At 37.2% G+C, this 20,570-nt stretch overlaps 1 protein-coding gene across 1 annotated transcript in view; it reads left to right on the top strand.

The window, feature by feature from the left end:
* lrpprc (leucine-rich pentatricopeptide repeat containing) overlaps positions 1-20,570 on the top strand; it is a 77,886-nt gene that overhangs the window by 22,162 nt on the left and 35,154 nt on the right. The window contains exons 15-23 of the mRNA XM_052089939.1: positions 1,700-1,727; positions 1,857-1,914; positions 2,831-2,937; positions 5,937-6,014; positions 6,222-6,284; positions 6,395-6,508; positions 7,535-7,665; positions 7,796-7,881; positions 14,438-14,645. Of these exons, the coding sequence (XP_051945899.1) occupies positions 1,700-1,727; positions 1,857-1,914; positions 2,831-2,937; positions 5,937-6,014; positions 6,222-6,284; positions 6,395-6,508; positions 7,535-7,665; positions 7,796-7,881; positions 14,438-14,645 (873 nt within the window). The remainder of the gene's footprint in view (positions 1-1,699; positions 1,728-1,856; positions 1,915-2,830; positions 2,938-5,936; positions 6,015-6,221; positions 6,285-6,394; positions 6,509-7,534; positions 7,666-7,795; positions 7,882-14,437; positions 14,646-20,570) is intronic.

The raw sequence follows: 20,570 nt of genomic DNA on the forward strand, positions 1-20,570 counted from the left end.
ATAAAGAAGTGGGGGAAAAATTAGTTTCAGTGATGCATCGTGATTCATACTCAAACAATTCTGTATTAATTCTCAAAAGAATCAGAATCGGCTCGGAGTTCAGTTTAAATCACGGCATTTCATTGGCTTTTGCTTTATTCCTAGTCATTGCTGATCACTCGCTTGTCAGGACAGTGGGCACACCTGATGATAAAGGTTTGAAATCCATCATAGCTTTTAACAGGTTGTGCAATCTTCTACTTGCAGAGCAAACAGATAGAACAGTGCATACGAGACATTTGATAAATTTCTGAAGCAACAACTGCGCTATTTAAACCGCTTTAATATCACCTGTGCAGGAGAGGAGAAGCTGACAGCTGCTCTCTCATAGAAGCAGATATATCTCTTATCCCGGACCAGCAACTTCCATTTGTGCTTAAAAATGAACAGCATGGCATAGATTAATTTAAAATAAAAATTAAATACTATTAAATGATTTACAATGCCTAAACAAAACTAAAAATAATAATAATATAATCAGTTGAAGTAATAGTATTCAGTGGGTTTTGATGGATTTTTTATTTTATTTTAAGAGATGTTTTTATAAGGTTCTAAAGTAAGAAACTGAAAACGGAGAATCTTTTATAGTATAGAACCATTTATTTAATCTTGTGGGTGTTCCATGTTTTGTTCACAGCTCATCCTGGTTGTAAAAGGCCAGTTTATGTAATGTGACTCATTCTGATTTTTTTTAAAACGGCTGTTAAATAAAAAGCTGAAAGGGAAAAAATAGAGTAAAAAAGAAATTTAGCAGAAATTGAAGGACCAGATGCATCGAGATGCATCGAGAATCGTTTCATAATGTAATCATTACCCTTTGAATTGTAATCCAATTGTGAGACCAGAGAAGATTCACACCTCTAGTGTTATAGAATGTGCCAGTATGTGTTTGAATGTGTATTTGTGTATCTGTACAGTATATGTGTGACCATTTGGCGCTCTTTATTCTAGAAAAGCACACGAGCACTAGTTTAGCTATTTATGATGTCTCATGTGAACCTCCTATACCAGGAATGTAAATATTGTATAAAATACATCTAACATTTAAAATGAATATAGTATTAATAAACCAGGTGCATATTAATATAATATGAATCTAAAACTTTGTCTTTGAAAAGATACATGTAGAAAATTTAATTTTGGACTATCTAGAAGTATTGTTTACTATATGTATAAAAGGTTTTTGCGCGTTCTTGTAAAACCTTGAAATATTAGAGAATTTTAAAATTTTTATTTTTATTGACATTTGAAAAGTCATGGAAATGGATCCAAACTTTAAAACCCATGAGAAATTCTATAGTGAATATACATTTTATATATTACAAATGTTATGCTTGACTCTAAAAAATACTTTTTTTAGAAATTGCCCTTTGTGAGTGCAATATGAAATGATGTCAAATTTGGACTCCTTATCATGTAATTACAAACAACTGGAAAGTTCATGGAAATGTGTTGGTCTAAATGTGTGTGAACAACTGGTATATACAGTATTCTCACTTTTTAAATTAAGACCCGTCATGCCAGATGAATAGTTTCTTTAAAAACCAATGCTTAGCAGATTCCAGAATATGTTTTTACTTGCACTTGAAAGGTTTTGGTTTAATTTGTTGCTGTATAACATTATTTTCTATCATCTCTGATCCTCTACTGCCCCCTACAGGTTTCAAGATGTTGAGCTTATGGCTAAGGTAAGAGTGACACAGACCGTGAGAGGCAATGGAAATCAAATTTAAAGAACCCTTCAGGAATACCCATCTCTCACACACATGTGTATATATATATATATATATATATATATTTTTTTTATTTTTTCCCAGATCACAGAAATTCTTTACAAAGACAGCCGGTTCAATCGGGTTGACCCAGAGAATTCGGGTATGTTTGTACTGTTTTTCTTTCCTCCTAAAGTGACTTACAGTATCTTGCTATCTTTTTTTTTTTCTGAGGGACACTGAATGTGTAAAGAAAAGTATATCTCTGGTGCCATGAATGGTTACCAATTATTTATTTTACTTTTTTTTTTCAGCATTTCTATTATTACTTTTTTGAACCGCAAATATTCCTGTAGTTTCTCAAATTATGTAATCCTAAAAAGATACATTAGAACATACAGCAATAATTATAATACAATATAATAAATACATACATGATGATGTCATAGAGCAGGACACTGCTGTCATGTCAACTACACATTTGCTCTCCAAAAACTACTATATGAGCAGAGTACTGGTGTATCTTGTATGGCCTCTGAGCCGGTTTCACTAATGTAGAATCATGACAGTATTGTGGTGTGTGTGCAGATCAGTATGGCCGCTCTCATTGATGGAGTTTATCCTGACAGCCGTTCTTTGCATAAAGTGTGTGTGTCTGATTCTGTCTGAATAGTAGCCATGTGCATGTTTGTGTGTAAGTGCTGTCTGGCTGCTGACTGTGTGCTGAGTTAACAGAGCTTCTGGAAGTGTTTGTCATCTCGCTGCATTGGAGCAGGCCTCTGCGCTGGTGTCCGAGCAGGTGGGAGAGATAGAGATGGTCTCTCTGTCTCATTCCATCACCACGCACAACACAAATGTGCGCTTGAGGCTGTCAGCTGCCAGCCACTAGTTAAAATAGACTTCAATCAAGTCTGAGCCAAAGTTGCCTGTTTCAGCATAACACACAATTTAAAAGATTATTTGCTGTATTGCAATATTTCGATCGTATGATTCTACAAAACCTCTCTTTTGTGACTTTATGTGAATCTTAATAATTTTATAGAAAGGAGTATCAAATTGGCTTTTCTCTTCCTTTGCAGAAAATGTGCCCTACTTTCTCTACAATCTGATCGATGCTATGAGTGAAACAGAAGTGCAGTCCAAGGAAGAGAAGCTTAGGGAATACTTCAGCCTGCTCAAGAACATGGTACATTCATACACACAAGCTCGGTCCAAAACCTAGTGAGCTACCAACATAGGCAGCTGCCTTTTAAGGCATCTGAACCACCATGAAATCTCATAAGTAAAACAAGGTTTGATGTTAGCTTAAAGCATAAAACTACACTGCACACACAAATGTTGGGTAAAGTAATCTGTTACTCATTTGTTTTATCTCAATTGATTATAAATCAGGGCTCGACATTAACACTTGTTCGCTTATCCAGGTCTTGTGAAATTTTGAACAGGCAAGTTAAAGAGAATTTTACTTGCCCGACCGGATAAATAGCCTGATTAAAATCTCAAAAACGAATGTTAGCTCAATAGCGTGGGATGCGGGGATTGAGCACAATGTAAAGTTTCATTCCTGCATGTTTCACTTTCAAAATCTGTAGAGTGAAAAGAAATGCTTAAAACAGACGTATGCACCTTTTACATCTCTCATCTTTCTAGAGCTCATCTAATGTATGTATCCAATGTACGGTATTTTATCTGCCATGTGATTAATAAGTACACTGATGGCCAAATGTTTGCAGTAATGTATAGATTTTGCTCTTATGGAAAGAACTTGGTACTTTTATTCACCAAAGTTGCATTCAACTGATCACAATGTATAGTCAGGACATTAATAACGTGAACAATTAATATTACAATTAGAATTATTCAGAACTTCTTAAATTACTTCAAAGAGTTCTCATCAAAAAATCCTCCATGTGCAGCAATGACAGCTTTGCAGATTCTTGGCATTCTAGCTGACAGTTTGTCCAGATACTCCGGTGACATTTCACCCCACGCTTCCTGTAGCACTTGCCAAAGATGTGGCTGTCTTGTCGGGCACTTCTCACACCTTACAGTCTAGCTGATCCCACAAAAGCTCACTGGGGTTATGATCCATAACACTCTTTACCTATTATCTGTTGTCCAATGTCTGTGTTTCTTTGCCCACTCTAACCTTTTCTTTTTGGTTTTTCTGTTTCAAAAGTGTCTTTTTTTGCAGTTCTTCCCATAAGGCCTGCACCCCCGAGTCTTCTCTTTACTGTTGTACATTAAACTGGTGTTGAGCGGGTAGAATTCAATGAAGCTGTCAACTGAGGACATGTGATGCGTCTATTTCTCAAACTAGAGACTCTGATGTACTTATCCTGTTGTTTATTTGTACATCTGGCCTTCCACATCTCTTTCTGTCCTTGTTAGTCAATTGTCCTTTGTCTTTGAAGACTGTAGTGTACCCCTTTTGTATGAAATCTTAAATTTTTTGGCAATTTCAAACACTGTATAGCCTTCATTCCTCAAAACAATGGTTGAGTGACGAGTTTCTAGAGAAAGCTGTTTCTTTTTTGCCGTTTTCCACATGCCAGTCGATTGCATACTGTGGCAACTCAAAAACAAGGACAATGTAAAGCTTCATTTAACAAATCAAATAGTTTTCAGCCGTGTTTGATATAATGGCAAATTATTTTCTTGTACCAAATGAGCAATTGATCATGATTAGTCAAGGAAAAGGTGTTGGAGTGATGGTTGCTGGAAATGGGGCTTGTCTAGATTTGATCAAAAATTACTTTTTTCAAATAGTGATGGTGCTGTTTTTTACATCAGTAATGACCTGACTATAATCAGTTGAATGCCACTTTGGTGAATTAAAGTAAACCAGTTTCCTTTTGAAACGCAAAATCTATACATTATTCCAAACTTTTGGCCGCCAGTGTATATAACAATACACATTGTAATTAATATTAATACTTTAACATTAATAAATGTCACAATGAAAACGTACAGTATTATCTATCTTTACCATGCATATCTGTTTTGAATATACAACATAACTGATTTAGCAGCAAGGTTCTCTCAGGATGTTGTTATCTGTAGCATTTTCAATGAATTTTGTCAATATTAAATAGCTGTTTTTAATGCAACTGATGAGAATTGACTTGTACTCTCAAAGAGATTATTTACCCAAAAATAAAAATGTTGTAACACTTTACAAAAATGTTCAATTTGTTAACGTTAGTTAACTACATCAGTTAACATGAACTAACATTAAACACAACTTTTATATAATTAATTAATCTGGGTTAATGTTAATTCCAACATACAGTACAATAATACATGTCCATACATTAAAATAAAAAGTTGTATATGTTAACATTAGTTCATACACTTTGAACTAACATTTGCATTTTTTTAGTAACTAACTTTAAGATTGATAAATGCTGTAAAATATTAGATAGCTAATGCATCATCTAATGTTAATGAATGGAACCTTATTGTAAATTGTTACCAAAACTTCTGTCATCATTACTCTCCTTTATATTGTTTAAAACCTGTCTGATTTTATATTTTCTGTGGAACTCAAAAGATGATGTTTGGGAGAATGTTAGTTTAAGTCTCAATTCACTATTATTTTATGGGGGAATAAAGATGGTGACCGTGAATAGAGACTGTAACTAACATTCTGCCAAAATTCACAATTTGTGTTCCTCAGACGGGAGAAATGCATACAGACTTGAGGGTGAGTAATGATTACCGTCTTTCTGCACTGTGTCCTTAATCCCTATTAGGTGTAAACGATGACGATGGAGGCTTTTCATTCTTTATTTTCTTGCATCATCTTTTTTTTTTTTTTTGTCTCTGGACAAGTAACTTCTACTCAGACTAAATAAATGACCAATTTACTTGTCGAAATGACAAGCCCATGACAATGCTTAATGTCGAGCCCTGTCAATAAATGTTGTATTGATTTGAAATGGTTTATATTTTGTTATACATTTTCTCGCCTCATTCGTTAATTGAATTTATTTTTTCACTTAGTTTGTCACAGTGCATTCTCAGATTGCCTTTTTCACAAAGTATTCATGCGGTGCTGCCTTAGAATTTGGCCAAAACAAGGTCTTCTAAGGCAGCATAATAAAAAGATGAATATGGAATAGCCTTCGAATAATGAACGCTGATGGAAATCTGAACACCATTTTCTGTTGACTTTGCTTTTAGAACATCAGCATATCTGGGAATATCTTCAGAGGAATCAGGAACATTCTGGAGTCCTACCATGTCCCAGAGCTTATCAAGGTACTATATTGTGTTATAGTGGTGGCGAGCAAATCATCCTAAACCGTTTGTGCTGTGGAATTAAATGTCAAATTATGGACCATACCAGAATATCGGAGACACTTGGGTATAGGCTCTTTTGACTTTCAATCACCCAGAACACTAGTTTAAGTTTTATTTTATTCAAGTCTCTTAATGGAGCAGTTTTTGTCATATTTTATCTCTCAGGATGTTCTTGCTCTTGTGGATCGAAAAGAAAATGGGATGTTGACTGATGGGCCTTTAATTAAAGTAAGTGTTTTGTGTTTTTGTTCCTTTGTTACTGTTTGTATTTGTTTTCGACCAAATGTGCCCAATGCATCCACTAAGCTCTTAGTCAAATAACCCCCTGTTTCTCTCAGCGTGTAGAGGTTAGGATGACGTTTCTGGAGAAAACCATGGAAGAGTTGAAAGCTGAGGGAAAGCCTGCTGATTCCACCCTCAAGAAAATCATTGCCATCCTGTGTGCTGAAGAGGTCAGGCCTATTCTCATAAAAAAATTGATAACATGAACTAATAATGAACAATGCTTTTACGCATCTATTAATCTTAGTTTGTTAATTTCAACATATACATTTTTAAAATCAAAAGTTGTATTTGTTAACATTAGTTAGTGCACTATGAACCAGTATTGGGTAAGTTACTCTAAAAATGTAATTAATTACTAACTACTAATGACATATTCTACAGTGTAATTGCATTACTATTACTAGTTACTTTCTAAAACCCTTATCAACCTCGACCAGATGAAAAATACATGGATAGACATTAAACGTTTCTTTTATTTCTTTCAAATAAATAATATAAAATCAAATGAATTATTAATATACTGGCCAAAGAATTTAAGGGGGCTGCATTAATTTAGTAAACATACATTTTAACATTTAGACGTTAAATTACGATTTTAAATTCACTATTGTTTTATATAGAATTGTTCTGTAGTCTATACAGTGTTTAATGCAATTACATCAGAAGTAACTGTAATCAAATTTAATTAGAGTAACCCCTTTACTTTTTTCAATGAAAAGTAATTGAATTACATTAACTAACTACTTAGTAAATAATGCATTACACCTAACACTGCTATGAACTAACAATGAGCAATTGCATTTTTGTTAACAAACATTAGCAAAGATTTATAATTGCTGTAAAAATATGTATTGTTAATTGTTCATGATACTTAATGCATTAACTAATGTTAATGAATGGAACCTTATTGTAAAGTGTTACCACCTTATTTTACACAATATTTACTTATGCCTAAAAACAATTCAATAAAAACATTGAAAATGTGTGTAATCTTTTGAGGCTATCAGTAGATTTTTCAGTTGATACAAGGAGGAACTGATATTTCTTTACACTTATTCAGGCAGAAAATTACTAGTCATTTATGGCAAAAACTGTGAGAATTTGTAAAAGTCCAGAATCTCAGATTTTGTGTTTACATGTTTGTCAATTATTTTCTTTGTAACTCAGGGCACAATTTTTGTGTCTCTCCTCAGAAACTGGATCGAGCTCTTGAGCTTAAAGCTCAGTATGAACAGGATATGACTCCCGCCTCATATGCCATGCTCATCAACCTATGCTGTCGTCATGACAATGCTGAGGAAGCACTCAACCTAAAGAGGGAATTGTAAGTTTGAAATACACATCACACAAACATCCTTTTTGCTTTGTCCCCAGTTTTAAACATTCTGCGTAAAAGACTTAGATGGGGGTTAAAATCACTTACCGGTGTTTATGCTTTCTTGTTCAAATTTCAGGGCACGCAAGGACTCTGAGGTAGCATTGGATGCTCAAAAGTATGTGGCCTTGGTCCGGGTTCTGTCCAAACATGGCAAGTTGGAAGGTTAGTTGCCGTGTTTATGGTTCTGGCTATGTGTAAACTTTAGGCCCAGTAGAAATATTTGCAGGATTATTTAAATAATCTAGTTTTTCATCTTAAGCCACTTAGAACGTCAAGGGACCAAAGAGAATTTTGTACTACTTATCCCGTTGCTATCAAAGGCTTGCCACTTGCTTAATTAGTCTCTTAAATGCAACTGTTCAGAGTCAAACATAGCTATGCTGTGTGAATGTGTGCGTGAGTGAGTGAGGCCCAAGACACCCGTCTCTCCGGTCGGGGACATTAATCAGCCATCATCTGAATTCCACTGTGGAAGCTCATGTAAGACACAATTACAATAAAAGTGTTTCCTCTTTGCTTTGTGCACACGGTGATGGTGAAAATACACGCTCCATCTCTCTTTTCACGATGCATGCCACTCTTTGGCTGCCCCCTCCCTCTTGTTCGGACTCATCCTGTCACCGAGCGAGGGAAAATTACAGGACCAGCAGCACTTTAACAGAATTACCGAAATCCGTCCTGATAGTAATGGCATATCATGTCGGCGAAAGTGCTAGAGTATTTCGCACACATATGCATATTTGCATGTGAATTCAGGCGAAAGCGTGTGATGAGGGAAGTGCGTGTATGTATGTGCGTGTCCATCAGATCAAGCTGGTCGCCATTATCCCGCTGGTATGCACTAGGAGCTTGTCATTCACATTAACACACCTCAAAGCCCCAGACTGCCCACATCACTGCAGCAACCCGATCTACTTGAAGATCATGACTTGTGGCACCATTGCACACCTGCCGCCCTGGCATTTAATGGCCATGTTTTTGTTTGCTCTTTGTCCCTTGAAGCCATTTCCCCCTCCTTATTCCTTCCATCTTCTCAAGTTCTCGTGTTTGTTACGGAGTTCGTAAACAATATTGCTGGTTCACAGGCTGGCGGAAGGCCATGGAATGAGCCGGAGGACTAATGGGGTGTGTGATATTTGTTTACCACTCTGTGTATGGTATCAGACAGTGGGCTGGGATGCTCTGCTGCTAGCTGTCATTCTTGGTCCATTTTCCTCCAGCAGCTGATAGGGTGTGATTAGTGGTCCTGTCAAGATTGAGAAGTTTGAGCTGTCTGCCCTCATGGAGCGTTCTGATATGGCTGAAGTTTAGTTTGGTTGCTGTTTGTGGTCCAGTGATGTGTGAACTGTGCTCTCTATGACTAGAGTTGTCTGAGGGGCTTCATTTGGGAATGTGAAAATCTTGCCTGTTCAACTGTAAATCTAGGGCACGTTGATCAAGAAGCATTCCAGTCTACAACTTCACCTAGTTTTCGCCAAAAAAAAAAATTGCCATTGTGCTCATGTAGACAAAAGTTTGAATCAGGCTTGCAACATTTTCTGACCCCATTCCCCTCTCTTCAATTCATAATTTTCTGTCAAAACTTCAAAACCTAGTGAGCCAACTCTGTTAACTCGCTGTCCACACAGACAGCTACCTTCTAATACCATAATATCGATATCGGCCAATAAATGTGAATTTTAAAGTTACCGGTTATCTGTCCGATAAGAAAATGTGGTATTTCGATATATTAAAGTAGATTAATTATGGCTTCTTCAGGCACATGCTACATGCCATGTGGGTTTTGATCGGTGCCTTCTGCCTTTGCTTTAGAGGATCATGCTGGAGTAAACACTCCATTTATACAGTATATATTTGTCACATGCATTTAGTTTCTTTTGTATTTTAAAGAATTAACTGTGCGACCAACAGCTGAGACACTTCCTGAGAGACTTTTTCGTTTCGCTCATCACTAACGAGTGGACCATCTGCACCTTGTTTATTGAACTCTGCATGGGTTTGAGCACAGCCATTTCTTTTTTTCCAAGTCGAAAGTCGTGTAAACAAATGATACTGTTATCGCTGTTATTGCTGTTGCTAACTTTAAAACTAGCGGGTTGATGTCGCATGTCAGAAATCCAGTGACGCTGATAGTGACGATTCTCCCTGTCCAATTAGTGATCTGAAGGTTTTTGATATCACATTTAGTATCGGCTCGGCTCGCTTGGAACCTCGACCGAAGTGGTACTAAAAAAGTATCAGGTACCAGGTACTACCCACAGTGGAAAACCCACAAAAAGTGAGCAGAGTCGTGTTGTACCGTGCTGTGGAAAAGTCTCATTAGTGCTTAACAAATAGTGTTGCAAATTCCAGAAATATCCTTGATCGACGGTCGTTAACATTAATGAATAGTATATAACAAGCATAATTTTTTAGAGACTTTAATTTATATGTGGAAGAACACAGTTATGTCTGTTATAAACAGATGTGGGTTATTTGTCAGGCTTTTTCATGAAGCATAAGCAAAAATGAAAAACGATTACTTGACCTCATGCGACCCCGTGTCCTGCACGGACATTGTGTTTTGACTTCGCTATACGCAACACATAATTTAAATTCATTTAAACAGACCGATCTGTTCAAAAGACTCTGTGCTGTCTAAAGGGTTAATCTTTTGACGTACGGAGGCGTGACTGCAACATGGTGCAGATCACAGCAGAGTTTGTCTTTGGGAGAAAGCCAACAAAATTGTATCTGGTAAGAAATGTTTACATTTGAAACCTGTTTAATTAAAAAATTAGAGTCTATAGTTTCATCCGATGTGCCATTTTTAAAAATGTGAACAATTTATTGTGAAACGCCACGCTGTTAAACACAATGGCATAGTGGACGATAGCGCTAGTTTTTCATTAGCAATCCTATATTTACTGTGCAGTTTCACATTTTTAATTTTTAATTTTTTTTTTGCTTTTAGAGGCTTTGTATGGGGTTAGAATGGATGTAAAGTGCATTTTGCACTGTTCTGAGACCAGTGCAGACAGACAGCACACTGGAGGTTAAGTCATTAACTAAATAGAGAGCAGGGGAGAATCCTATAGATTTCCCATGCAGTACATTAACATGCTAACGTTGACCAAAAGTTCAGTTTCAGGCTGCAGATGATGTTTGCACAACTCAACATGGTTGGCAGACTTGGGACAATGGTAATCAGTACATAGATTCATTTTAACATGGTTGGCCGATGCTGGCCATTACATTAAATCAGAATTATTTATGCAAATTTCTGAATGGTAAAATGCTTCAGCACTGGCTATCACTTGTTTGTTTGACAGTGCAAAGAAAGAACATTGAGATTTTATTGCCAAGCTGAAAAAAGCATTGTATCAAGTCAAATATTTTTTATTTGTAACATTTTTGTATTTGTGCTTTTCCCAATACACGTTGTTCCAAAGCAGCTGTACATAAAATCAGCTATAATAACTGTTATGTCTCAAAAACATGAATTATCAACTCTCCTGAAAATATAAACAATTTTATGAAAATAATCAGACTTTCTATAGCTTGGTATAATTTAAAATTCCACAACTAATACCTCCTACACACTACCGTACATGACTTTCAATGACGTCAGATTGTGGTATCATTTATATTACACACAACTGTCTGTCTTGTCATGGAAGTGGTAGAGTTTTCAAATTACACGAGGAATCGGCGACAATGGTGAACACATTACAAAATATTTCACTATTGACGAATACCTGACGACTCTGTTGTGAAACTTAATTTGGAGTCCAGGTAGAGTACATGCAAGAAGTGAAACGAGATATGAAAACTCGCATGATCATATGTTATGCATTTCAGAATATGATGTGTATGTTTTTAATCATATATATATTTTATTGGTTACAATATGAAAAAGTACCTCCTACTGAAAAATCTACCTATTTGCTTTCCTGAATGTCCAAGAGAATTGGCAAAATCTCTCCAACTCTTCTCTTTCTTCTCCTGGTTGTGGTACAGTTCAGATGAAACATCAAATCTGGTGCCCCTGCCAATGTTCCACTAGTTTTCCCTCCATTTCTTCAGTCCAATGAGACTTTCTTGATACCGCAGCCATGCTAGTTGATGTTCTGTTGCAGATACATCAGGACTCCTCGACCCGTTTCTTGCTCTCTCATTGGCTGTAGGACAATGCTGCAGTTTTATTCAGTCAAAACACGTTTTATAATTGTGCGATTTGGAATCGCAGACATGTCCAGATATTTAACATTCTAGATATAATTATAAATAAAGTGTTTCCAAATGTAAATTTCTGCTTTTTAATAGCCAAGAAGTGCTTAAGTAGAACATTGTGGATTACATAAGAACAAATACATCCTTCTCTGCATAACTTTTGTCCAGCTTTAGCACACAACCTTCTTTCATATGGCTTAAATATTGCCCCACAGCTGTGCATTGCTCTACAACAATGCTTGTTAAGCCCTGGGCTATAAAGAATGTACATGGTTCACTGACTAGAACGATGGCGCAAGAATCAAGAGGTTGTTTTAGTTCTAATCCCCTTGTTGGGTATCGTAGTCACGACGCCCTCCGGCGATCCACTTAACCCCCATTGCTTCAATTCATATCCAGCTGTTAACACATAACATGTGGCACTTTTTAGACAAGAGCCCTTCTTAAATGACAAGCCTCTATTTAAATGGGCTGACTGCTGAGATCTTGATAAAACAATCCTCAAAATGAAGAAAAAAAAAGCAGTAAAGGATGAGATCCGTGCTGGAATAACAGCGTGAGTGAGTAGATAAGTGAACGGGGCTTTATACAAAATCAGCCTCTTAAAAACTCAGCCTGACCCTGGTGAACTTCATGTTCCCAGCTTCACTGTTTCCTTTTGGCTCATCACTTTTACTGACAGTAGGAAGCGATGTGCTGTATTTGCATAACAACAGGACAAAAATTGCAGGGTGATGAAGTGACAGATTGGAATTTGTGGGCTAAAACAAGCTGGCTGTCTCTGTTTGAGTGTGTGTGTGTGTGTGCACTCTTGGATATTACAGTCAACTGTTTTCGTAGGTCATTCTAGATTGTATATTTTTATATACATACTGTTAACTTATTCTTCATACATGAGGTCAGGGTCTAGGTTAAACATTGCCAAGCGCAAAATATGCATACATTTCTGTTGACGTGTGAATTAAATGCCCTCGCCCGTTGCCCAGTAACTTTATTAGGAACTGCAACATAATATGTGATTTAAAAATTGAATCATTGTCTGAACCTCACTACTGTATGTGCACGTGATGCAAATCAAGCCATTCAAACTGCCTACAAAAGAAAATGTCTTACCTTTTCATATGTCTTCTAATGACTTTTAATAATTTTTTAATTCAATTATTTAATTCATGATGAAAAAAAGAGCCAATGCACCCACCAATTAAATTTGAATTGAATAGTTAATTTTGCACCCTACCTGAGGTCTATGTTATTTTCATAACCCTGTAGGAACACTTGTTAAGTACAATGAAGAACTTTTGATCTATTATGAAATTTTACTTTAAATCATAGGAATATTGGAGCTTGCCTGTCTGCCAGTGGCCAACAGTGTCTTCCACATGCATACAGCTGTGATGATGCTATCCTCATTTTCTCTCTCTCTGTTCTAGATGATTAGTATCGCCAGTGCAAACAGGCCCTATCGGTATCAGCCCATTAGCTAGCCTCTAAACAGCGCGTAAACACATCTTAATTATCTGGCTTGGTGACAGAGCAGCTGTGGAGGTGGACCCTTACCCCTTTGCCAGATGGGAGCATCGCCCAGTAAAAGCCTCCATTACGGCAGCCGAGCAACGGCGTATCCACGACCAGAGCCTGCAGAGTTCGTGCCGGGCACTCGCCGCACACCTATAATTTCCCAGCATGCTTTTGCAGGGAACCGTGAAAAAAAAGCCTACTATTGTGGGGGCCGCTGTAATTGTAGTCTCGTTTAGAAATGCAAGTAGTAATTAGTGGCGAATTGGCATTATACGGCAGCATTTGCATCCCTGCTGGGTATGAAATGTTGTTTTAATAGCGGTTTGTTTTCCCCACATGAAATTATCTAACGGGGCTTTTATCACCTCTTCCACTCTATCACTCCCTCTCTCTCATACACTCTCTCGTCTGGCGCTGGCCCATCGGGGGACAGCTTAGCACACAGATATACATATAATCTCCTCAAGTCTAATAAAAGTAAACAAGATGGAGGCTTGCATCTTGAACATATGCCTTGTTTACACCTTTTATATTATCATTCTCGGGTGATCCGGTCTCAAGTGGTCAGCCCCAACAGATCGCTTTTATGCCTGATAGTAATACAAGTCTCATATGTATCTCCTGTGACCCCTTGTGACTACATACAGTACATCACTCACTACACCAGGGTGTTATTGGATATTCATTCAATAAAAATTTAAAAGCAAAATTAAAATGAAAATCTCAGTGCGTCGCTTCTCCCAAATATTACCTTCAAAAAGTTGGTTATTTTTGGTATTTTATTTCTCACTACAAACGTGATGTTTAGAGCAAAATTCTCAATTTATTTTAGTGGCGTACCTGTAATAACAGAGTTTCAGATGTGCTGGCTTAACCTTAGTTTTGCATTGCATGTTGAAATCTGGCATGCTGAAGATGTTCCATGAAGTCTTGTGAATGATTATATACTGGTTTTTCCTTTGTCTCTTTCTTTGGTGTCCTCATTCAGAGGCAGTGGACATGCTGAAGGAGATGAAGGAAAAGGAGGTGCCCTTAAGGGACATCACAATCAATTTGCTCACCCTCACGATGAACGCAGCTGCAATGAAAGGAGATGCCACCACTATTCGACGCCTTCAGCAGACCATCTTCACCCTGGGCCTAGCCAAACCATCCAGTAACCTCTGCTCACCCCTCATCACTTGCTATCTGGAGAGGTGAGATAGTAAACACTATTTTTTAAGTTAGGACAGAGTGCCTGATTACGTCAATTGCTTTTAAGGAATAGTTCACCCAAAAATGCTAATTCTCTTTTCATTTACATAGTTTTCTCATTGAGTATATTATGAGAATATTTAAATTTTTCTATGAACTATATTATAAAATAGCTATATTAAATATAACTATATTTAAAAGTTTGAGCAGCACGTTTCACTGCAGGGTTTTTTGTGAACCTGTCATAATGTAATGCAGGCTTTTCAAAGAAGCTTGTATTGAAAGATGGGGCTGCTGCAGCTTTATTAGACTTAACAGCAAACCTGCAGCCTGTAAGCAAATATTGTTACTCATTTCTTATGCAAAGAGATAATTTAAATGGAAGTCATAAAGGCACAGTTGTAAAAAACTTTAAAAATGGCTTTGAAAATGTAATTATCATTGATGTAACTAAGTGATCTCATGGGGAAAATATGATTAGATCCCTTAAAATGCTGAGGTTTTAAACACTTATATGTTCTGTAAACAAACATTTATATAACTTGTTAATAGCATTGTCAATTTCCCTTAAGTTTTTAAAGATTAAATAGTAAAGGGCACAGTTCTGCTCTTCCCCAAGCTTCTCGCTTTTCAGTACATAGAATCTGTCATTACTTTATAGCTAAAATGTAGCATGGGAGAGAAAAGGAATTAACTTTCACAAGTTAGGCCCCTCTGTCCTGCCCCCATCTGTTCAGGTCTATTTGTAAGAGTGGCTTTTAAGCAGATCAACTAATTTGCATGTTAATTATGCACCCTGTGCTAATTGCCGGATTTGCCTGGGCCATGCTTTGCACTGCGTAAGTGCCTTTCCCCCTCCCTGCTGTGGGATATTGAGGTTGGCAATACACCTTCTCTGATAGTGTTTCAGTCTACACACACACACATACACATGCAGGTTTACAGAGTGCCCCTCAAAGACTGTTTGTTTTTCTGTCACTTGAGTGCCACAACCACACCGGCACACGCAAGCTTTAATTGCTGCCTTCTGTGTGATAAGGTTTCCAATTTAGCTCAGGTTCATTAAGGAGCAGATACGGAGAGATCAGAGCGACTCGCAGCAGAGATTCTGATAAATCACTGACGTAAACGCATATATTGTATACACACACATGCACACACACACACTCTCTCTAGAGGAGGGGGAAAAGGGTCTTAGAGCTCAATAGCCTGGCCTGTTTGTTTGCAGAATCCATTAGAGGCTTATTGTAGATTTGCTATCATATTTAAAGTCAACGTGGTCGGTGCTAAACACCGGTGTAAACGGATCACAAAAAATATGTACCGAGGTGGTCAAAAACACATGTTACCACATCGCATTTGAGCTAGTCCATCCTGATTGCAGCTCTACCCCTCAACTGTCAATGAGCCACTGTGCTAAAACAAGAGTTTCAACTTTGCCGGTTACGAGCAGCTTTAAAAGGAAATGACCATCCGATCGAAAACAAAAAACTATTATGTACACAAGCACGATCACAAATCTTCTTCAGTGTGTCTAATACCAACATGATGGGACACAGATGACAAGCACCTGAAGCTTGAGTTAATACTGGAAATCCATTAAAATAACATATAGGTCTGCTCTAAATGTTGCATTTGTGCTTAATTAAATTTCAACTGCATCGAGCAGAAACAGTGCAGTAGTTTTTAGCACTGTCTTTGTTTTTTATGACTTTTTGCGGTTTATTGTCATGCAGTAGCACAATGACAGAGTGATTGATGTATGTCGTCATGAAATCAGAGACCTTCTCCTCAAAATCCGAAGAAGCATTTAGTGACTAGCTGTAAACTGAGATGTCTCACCTGACCACATGTGCATCTTAATACCAGGTGTAAATGGGGTCTAAGTGATGGCAGCAGAAAAGGAAATTTATTGTATTTTTATTATATATATAGCAAAGAAAAACACTTTTTTTTGCTCTCTCTCTCTGTAATGACGTGCACCAATGAAGCAGTATCAAAAAGGACCTGAATGTTTATTAAAGGGATAGTTCACCCAAAAAGGAGAATACTGTCATTATTTACTCACCCTCATGATATCTCAGGTGTATGACATTCTTTCTTCACCGGAACACATTTGAAGAAAATTTTAAAAATATCTTAGCTCAGTAGATCCTTAAAATGCAAGTGGATGGTGATCTGACTTTTGAAGCTCCAAACATCACAGGAAGTCAGCATAAACGTCATCGATACGACTCCAGTGTTTAAAGTAATTCTTAAATAGGTTTATTTTTTCAAAACAAGATCGTATCGCTTTAGAAGACTTAAGTTCTTTTTAACTATAATCTAACACATGTCGCACATGCCTCAGTTCTCACGGGTCTTACTTGCCAATGTGATTACGTCACACACGCTGCTGCCAGAAAGTGAGGAAGTTAAAAAAAAAAACGTATAATATTGATCTTTTTCACACCAAAAGTGTGTCGCTTGAGAAGACATTAGTTTAACAGCTAGAGTTGTTTAGATGATGTTTATGCTGACAAGCTGTTCTTTTTGAAGCTTCAAAAGTCAAATTACCATCCACTTGCATTTTAAGGACATACTGAGCCAAGATATTTTTCAAATTTTCTTCAAATGTGTTCTGTTGAAGAAAGAAAGTCATATACATCTGGGATATCATGAGGTTAAGTAAATTGATGAGAGAATTTTCATTTTTGGGTGAACTATCCCTTTGAGAAAGTAAATAGGGTACATTTTTACTAAGATTTTTCAATGTAGACTTCAAATACAAAATACCCACAAGATACTCTATTGGTCTTATTTTCTGCACTGATTTTGGGGGAAAAGCAGCTAAATACTTTCCTCTCCGCTCATTGCTCTCTCTTTGGACAAGGCTGCGCTGAAGATGACAAAGCGCAGTATGGCAGTCTCGTCTGTATGTCAACTGTAATGACTTAATGAACACTTCTCTATGGGATTAACTCTGACAGCTGTCTCCACGACAACAGCAGCCACCGCTCATGATCTATATCCTTCATCTCTAATGACCCTAACAATTGGAAGTGCTGGAACTTTTTGTTCATGTGTGTTTGGGCGAGACATCGTAACTCTAAAACGAGGGAGGGGATGTGGAATGCTGTCAGATGCCCAGGAAGAATGCGGTCTGTTTGTATTAAACTGCGTCACTTGCAGACTTCAGGCAAAGATCTGCATTTACATATTTTCACCATGCATTGTAGCACTTCAAATGTCATAAACTGGGTGTGCAAGTACATTTTGGAAAAGTCAGGACCATTTACATGTTAGTCACTAGTGATAGATGATTGGCCATATTGATGGCAATGGCTGTTAAACATGCTTACTTGTGTCAGTTCTAAAATCTGCCAACAGCCTTGTCAATGGATAATAAACATTTAAATTTTTTTGTAAATATTGTGAAAAATATTTATATTGCCCAGCCTACTCTCCACATTTGAATCGCCTCATATTTTGAAGTTCGGCTTAAATAGGCCAGAAAAAAATTGTACACAAGAATGTGAGTGCAAACATTTTGACTACACAAATTTTATTAAATGCGTTATTGCTCGTTACTCATAATACAACAACAGTGTGCGTTGCATTTGCAACATTGCCAGAAGGGGTGCTAGGGCAGGCATAATTGTAAACTATATATAAACTGTCATGATGAAGCAACTGTTTGAGGAGATTTATGCAGAGCAATTTCATTTAGCTACCTGAACAATAACGCATCAGGTTTAATAGGTTCATCTTATTTGAAGTGAACATTATTGTCCCTTTAGGACTGATGTTTTTTTTACCACCATAGCAATGTAAGAGCACAGGTTAAGTATGTTCAACAGGGCCTTGTGCTTGCAAAAAGTTGGCCAAGCATTTTCGTCTTTTCGACTTTCGTTTTTGACTTCTTCACCATTTAAAAATCATCGGCATATCCTGTAGCTATGTTTGTATGAAAATATATATATATATATATATATATATATGCAGACGAAAATGCTTGGCCAACTCGATACTAGGTCGCAAACCATGAAAAGTTAACCCTCTCTAGCTTATTTCTTCAATGTAAAGGGGGAAAAAAGAAATAGAATACGCAGTCTTTCACTCTTTAAAGTGAAAAGGGTGATCACATTGGTGCCAATCTGGGTAACAAAAGAGATGGATTCAGGGATGTACAGAAAGTGTCACCGGAAGAAGGGGTTCAGAAGAGGGGTGGATAAAATGAGCTTTCTTGTCTAATCCTTCAGGTTCCTCACGCAAAGCAGTTGCTCTTGCTTTTTTTATTCTCCTTCAACTTAATTGGCTGGAAAGTGCTTGACATGCAAAGTTAGTGACATTAAGAGGAATATGTTGCAGTAAATCCTGAGCTGCACTGACAGCTAAATTGTATCCAGGCAAATTATGAAGTCTTCAACATGGTTAATTCTTTTTTGGGGGGCTTAGTTAGATGAGGGTGGAGGGGGATGTGGGGTTGGGTTTTTGAAAGAGGGGGTGGGGTAATTGCTCTTGCGGGTGACTCCTCAGATGGGAATTGTGAAGAAGTCTTACGGTTTTATGGTAGTTATGGTTTGGAGAACTGGGGGCTGGAGAGCTTCACATCAATAATGTCACATCATTTTGAAATGGCATTCTGGGTAAATCTAGTTCAAAGAATTTTAACTTTCATCGGGCCTTGTCAGAAGACAGGACAGTTTTGCATTTCGGTTTTAGTTTAATTATTGTCCTCGCATAATTGGAATTTTAGAATGCTTCGGTATCATGGTGATTTATGACAAAATGCTTCCTGCCATTGTTGCTGGAATTTACATACCTTTTAAATCTTCATTTGGTCTTCCTCAATTTTGAGACATGGCATTCATGGAAATAAGATTTTGATTGGACCTTTTACCTCTTTTTAAGATTGTGCAGGAGACATAACCATTTAATCACAAACATGTATAATTTTCTCATCTTTTAAAAGTGCTTGTAAATCTATTTATTATTGCCACATTCGGTAACCAATTTCCTTCAAATCTGTAATAGTTTGTCTATTTTATCACTCTGTCTGCAGTTTGTAGCTTCTTACATAATTCCACACTTGGTCACTATGATAGTAAGAACGACTTCATAATTCTACACAATTATAGGTAAAAGTGGGTCTGCAGCTGATTAGCAGAACTATTTAAACTCTGTTACATTAACTAGCAGGTTAGCAGAGGCCTCCAGCTGTGCACTGGGTGTACACTGTAGCTAAAACTCAAAACTCTGCATATGAACTCTCTGTAGAAGTTAAATCCACAAATAATCAAGCAAGCTTGTGATTCTGAAGCACCAGATTGTCCCAACAAAGTGGGAACTGCCCCATCTTTTAGGAGTAACTGACTTGAAAATCCAGCATTGGTTTTTGTTGTACTACTAAATTAAAATACTTTTGAACCTCTGATTTTTAAATTCTCTGTACTTTGGAAGTCAAAACAAAGCGGTTTTACTTTCGCTGTTTGTTCAGTTTGTATTCAATACAGAAAAAAAAAAAAAGAATTCTGTATTGAATAAAAATTTAACAAACAGCAGGTCTGTAGTTCACAATTTGAATCCTGCTGCCTATGGATTGCTCTGTATTTCTCCCTCATTTTTCTTTTTATATAGGCCTTAATCAAATGAAACCCTGTCCAAATTCCCTCTCTCTCAAGTACACTGCGCAATCATCCAGTGTGTTAGAATTGGCTCTTGACTCCCGCTTGATGAATAACATTGTCGCTCTTCATTCCAATTAAGTGTGATTGCCTAAGAGCTGGCATCAAGTTCCAGCTCAATGACTTCCCTGTTTTTTGTCCATCTCCCTCTTCCCCCCCACCCATCATCCTCCCATTCAACCCACCTTCCAAGGTCATCCCTCTGTAAAGCATGTATCCCTTCCTGACCATTAAAATCTGAGGGGTTGAAGACACTACTGA

Source organism: Xyrauchen texanus, chromosome 24 (genome assembly GCF_025860055.1).
Source record: "Xyrauchen texanus isolate HMW12.3.18 chromosome 24, RBS_HiC_50CHRs, whole genome shotgun sequence".
NCBI lineage: Eukaryota > Metazoa > Chordata > Actinopteri > Cypriniformes > Catostomidae > Xyrauchen > Xyrauchen texanus.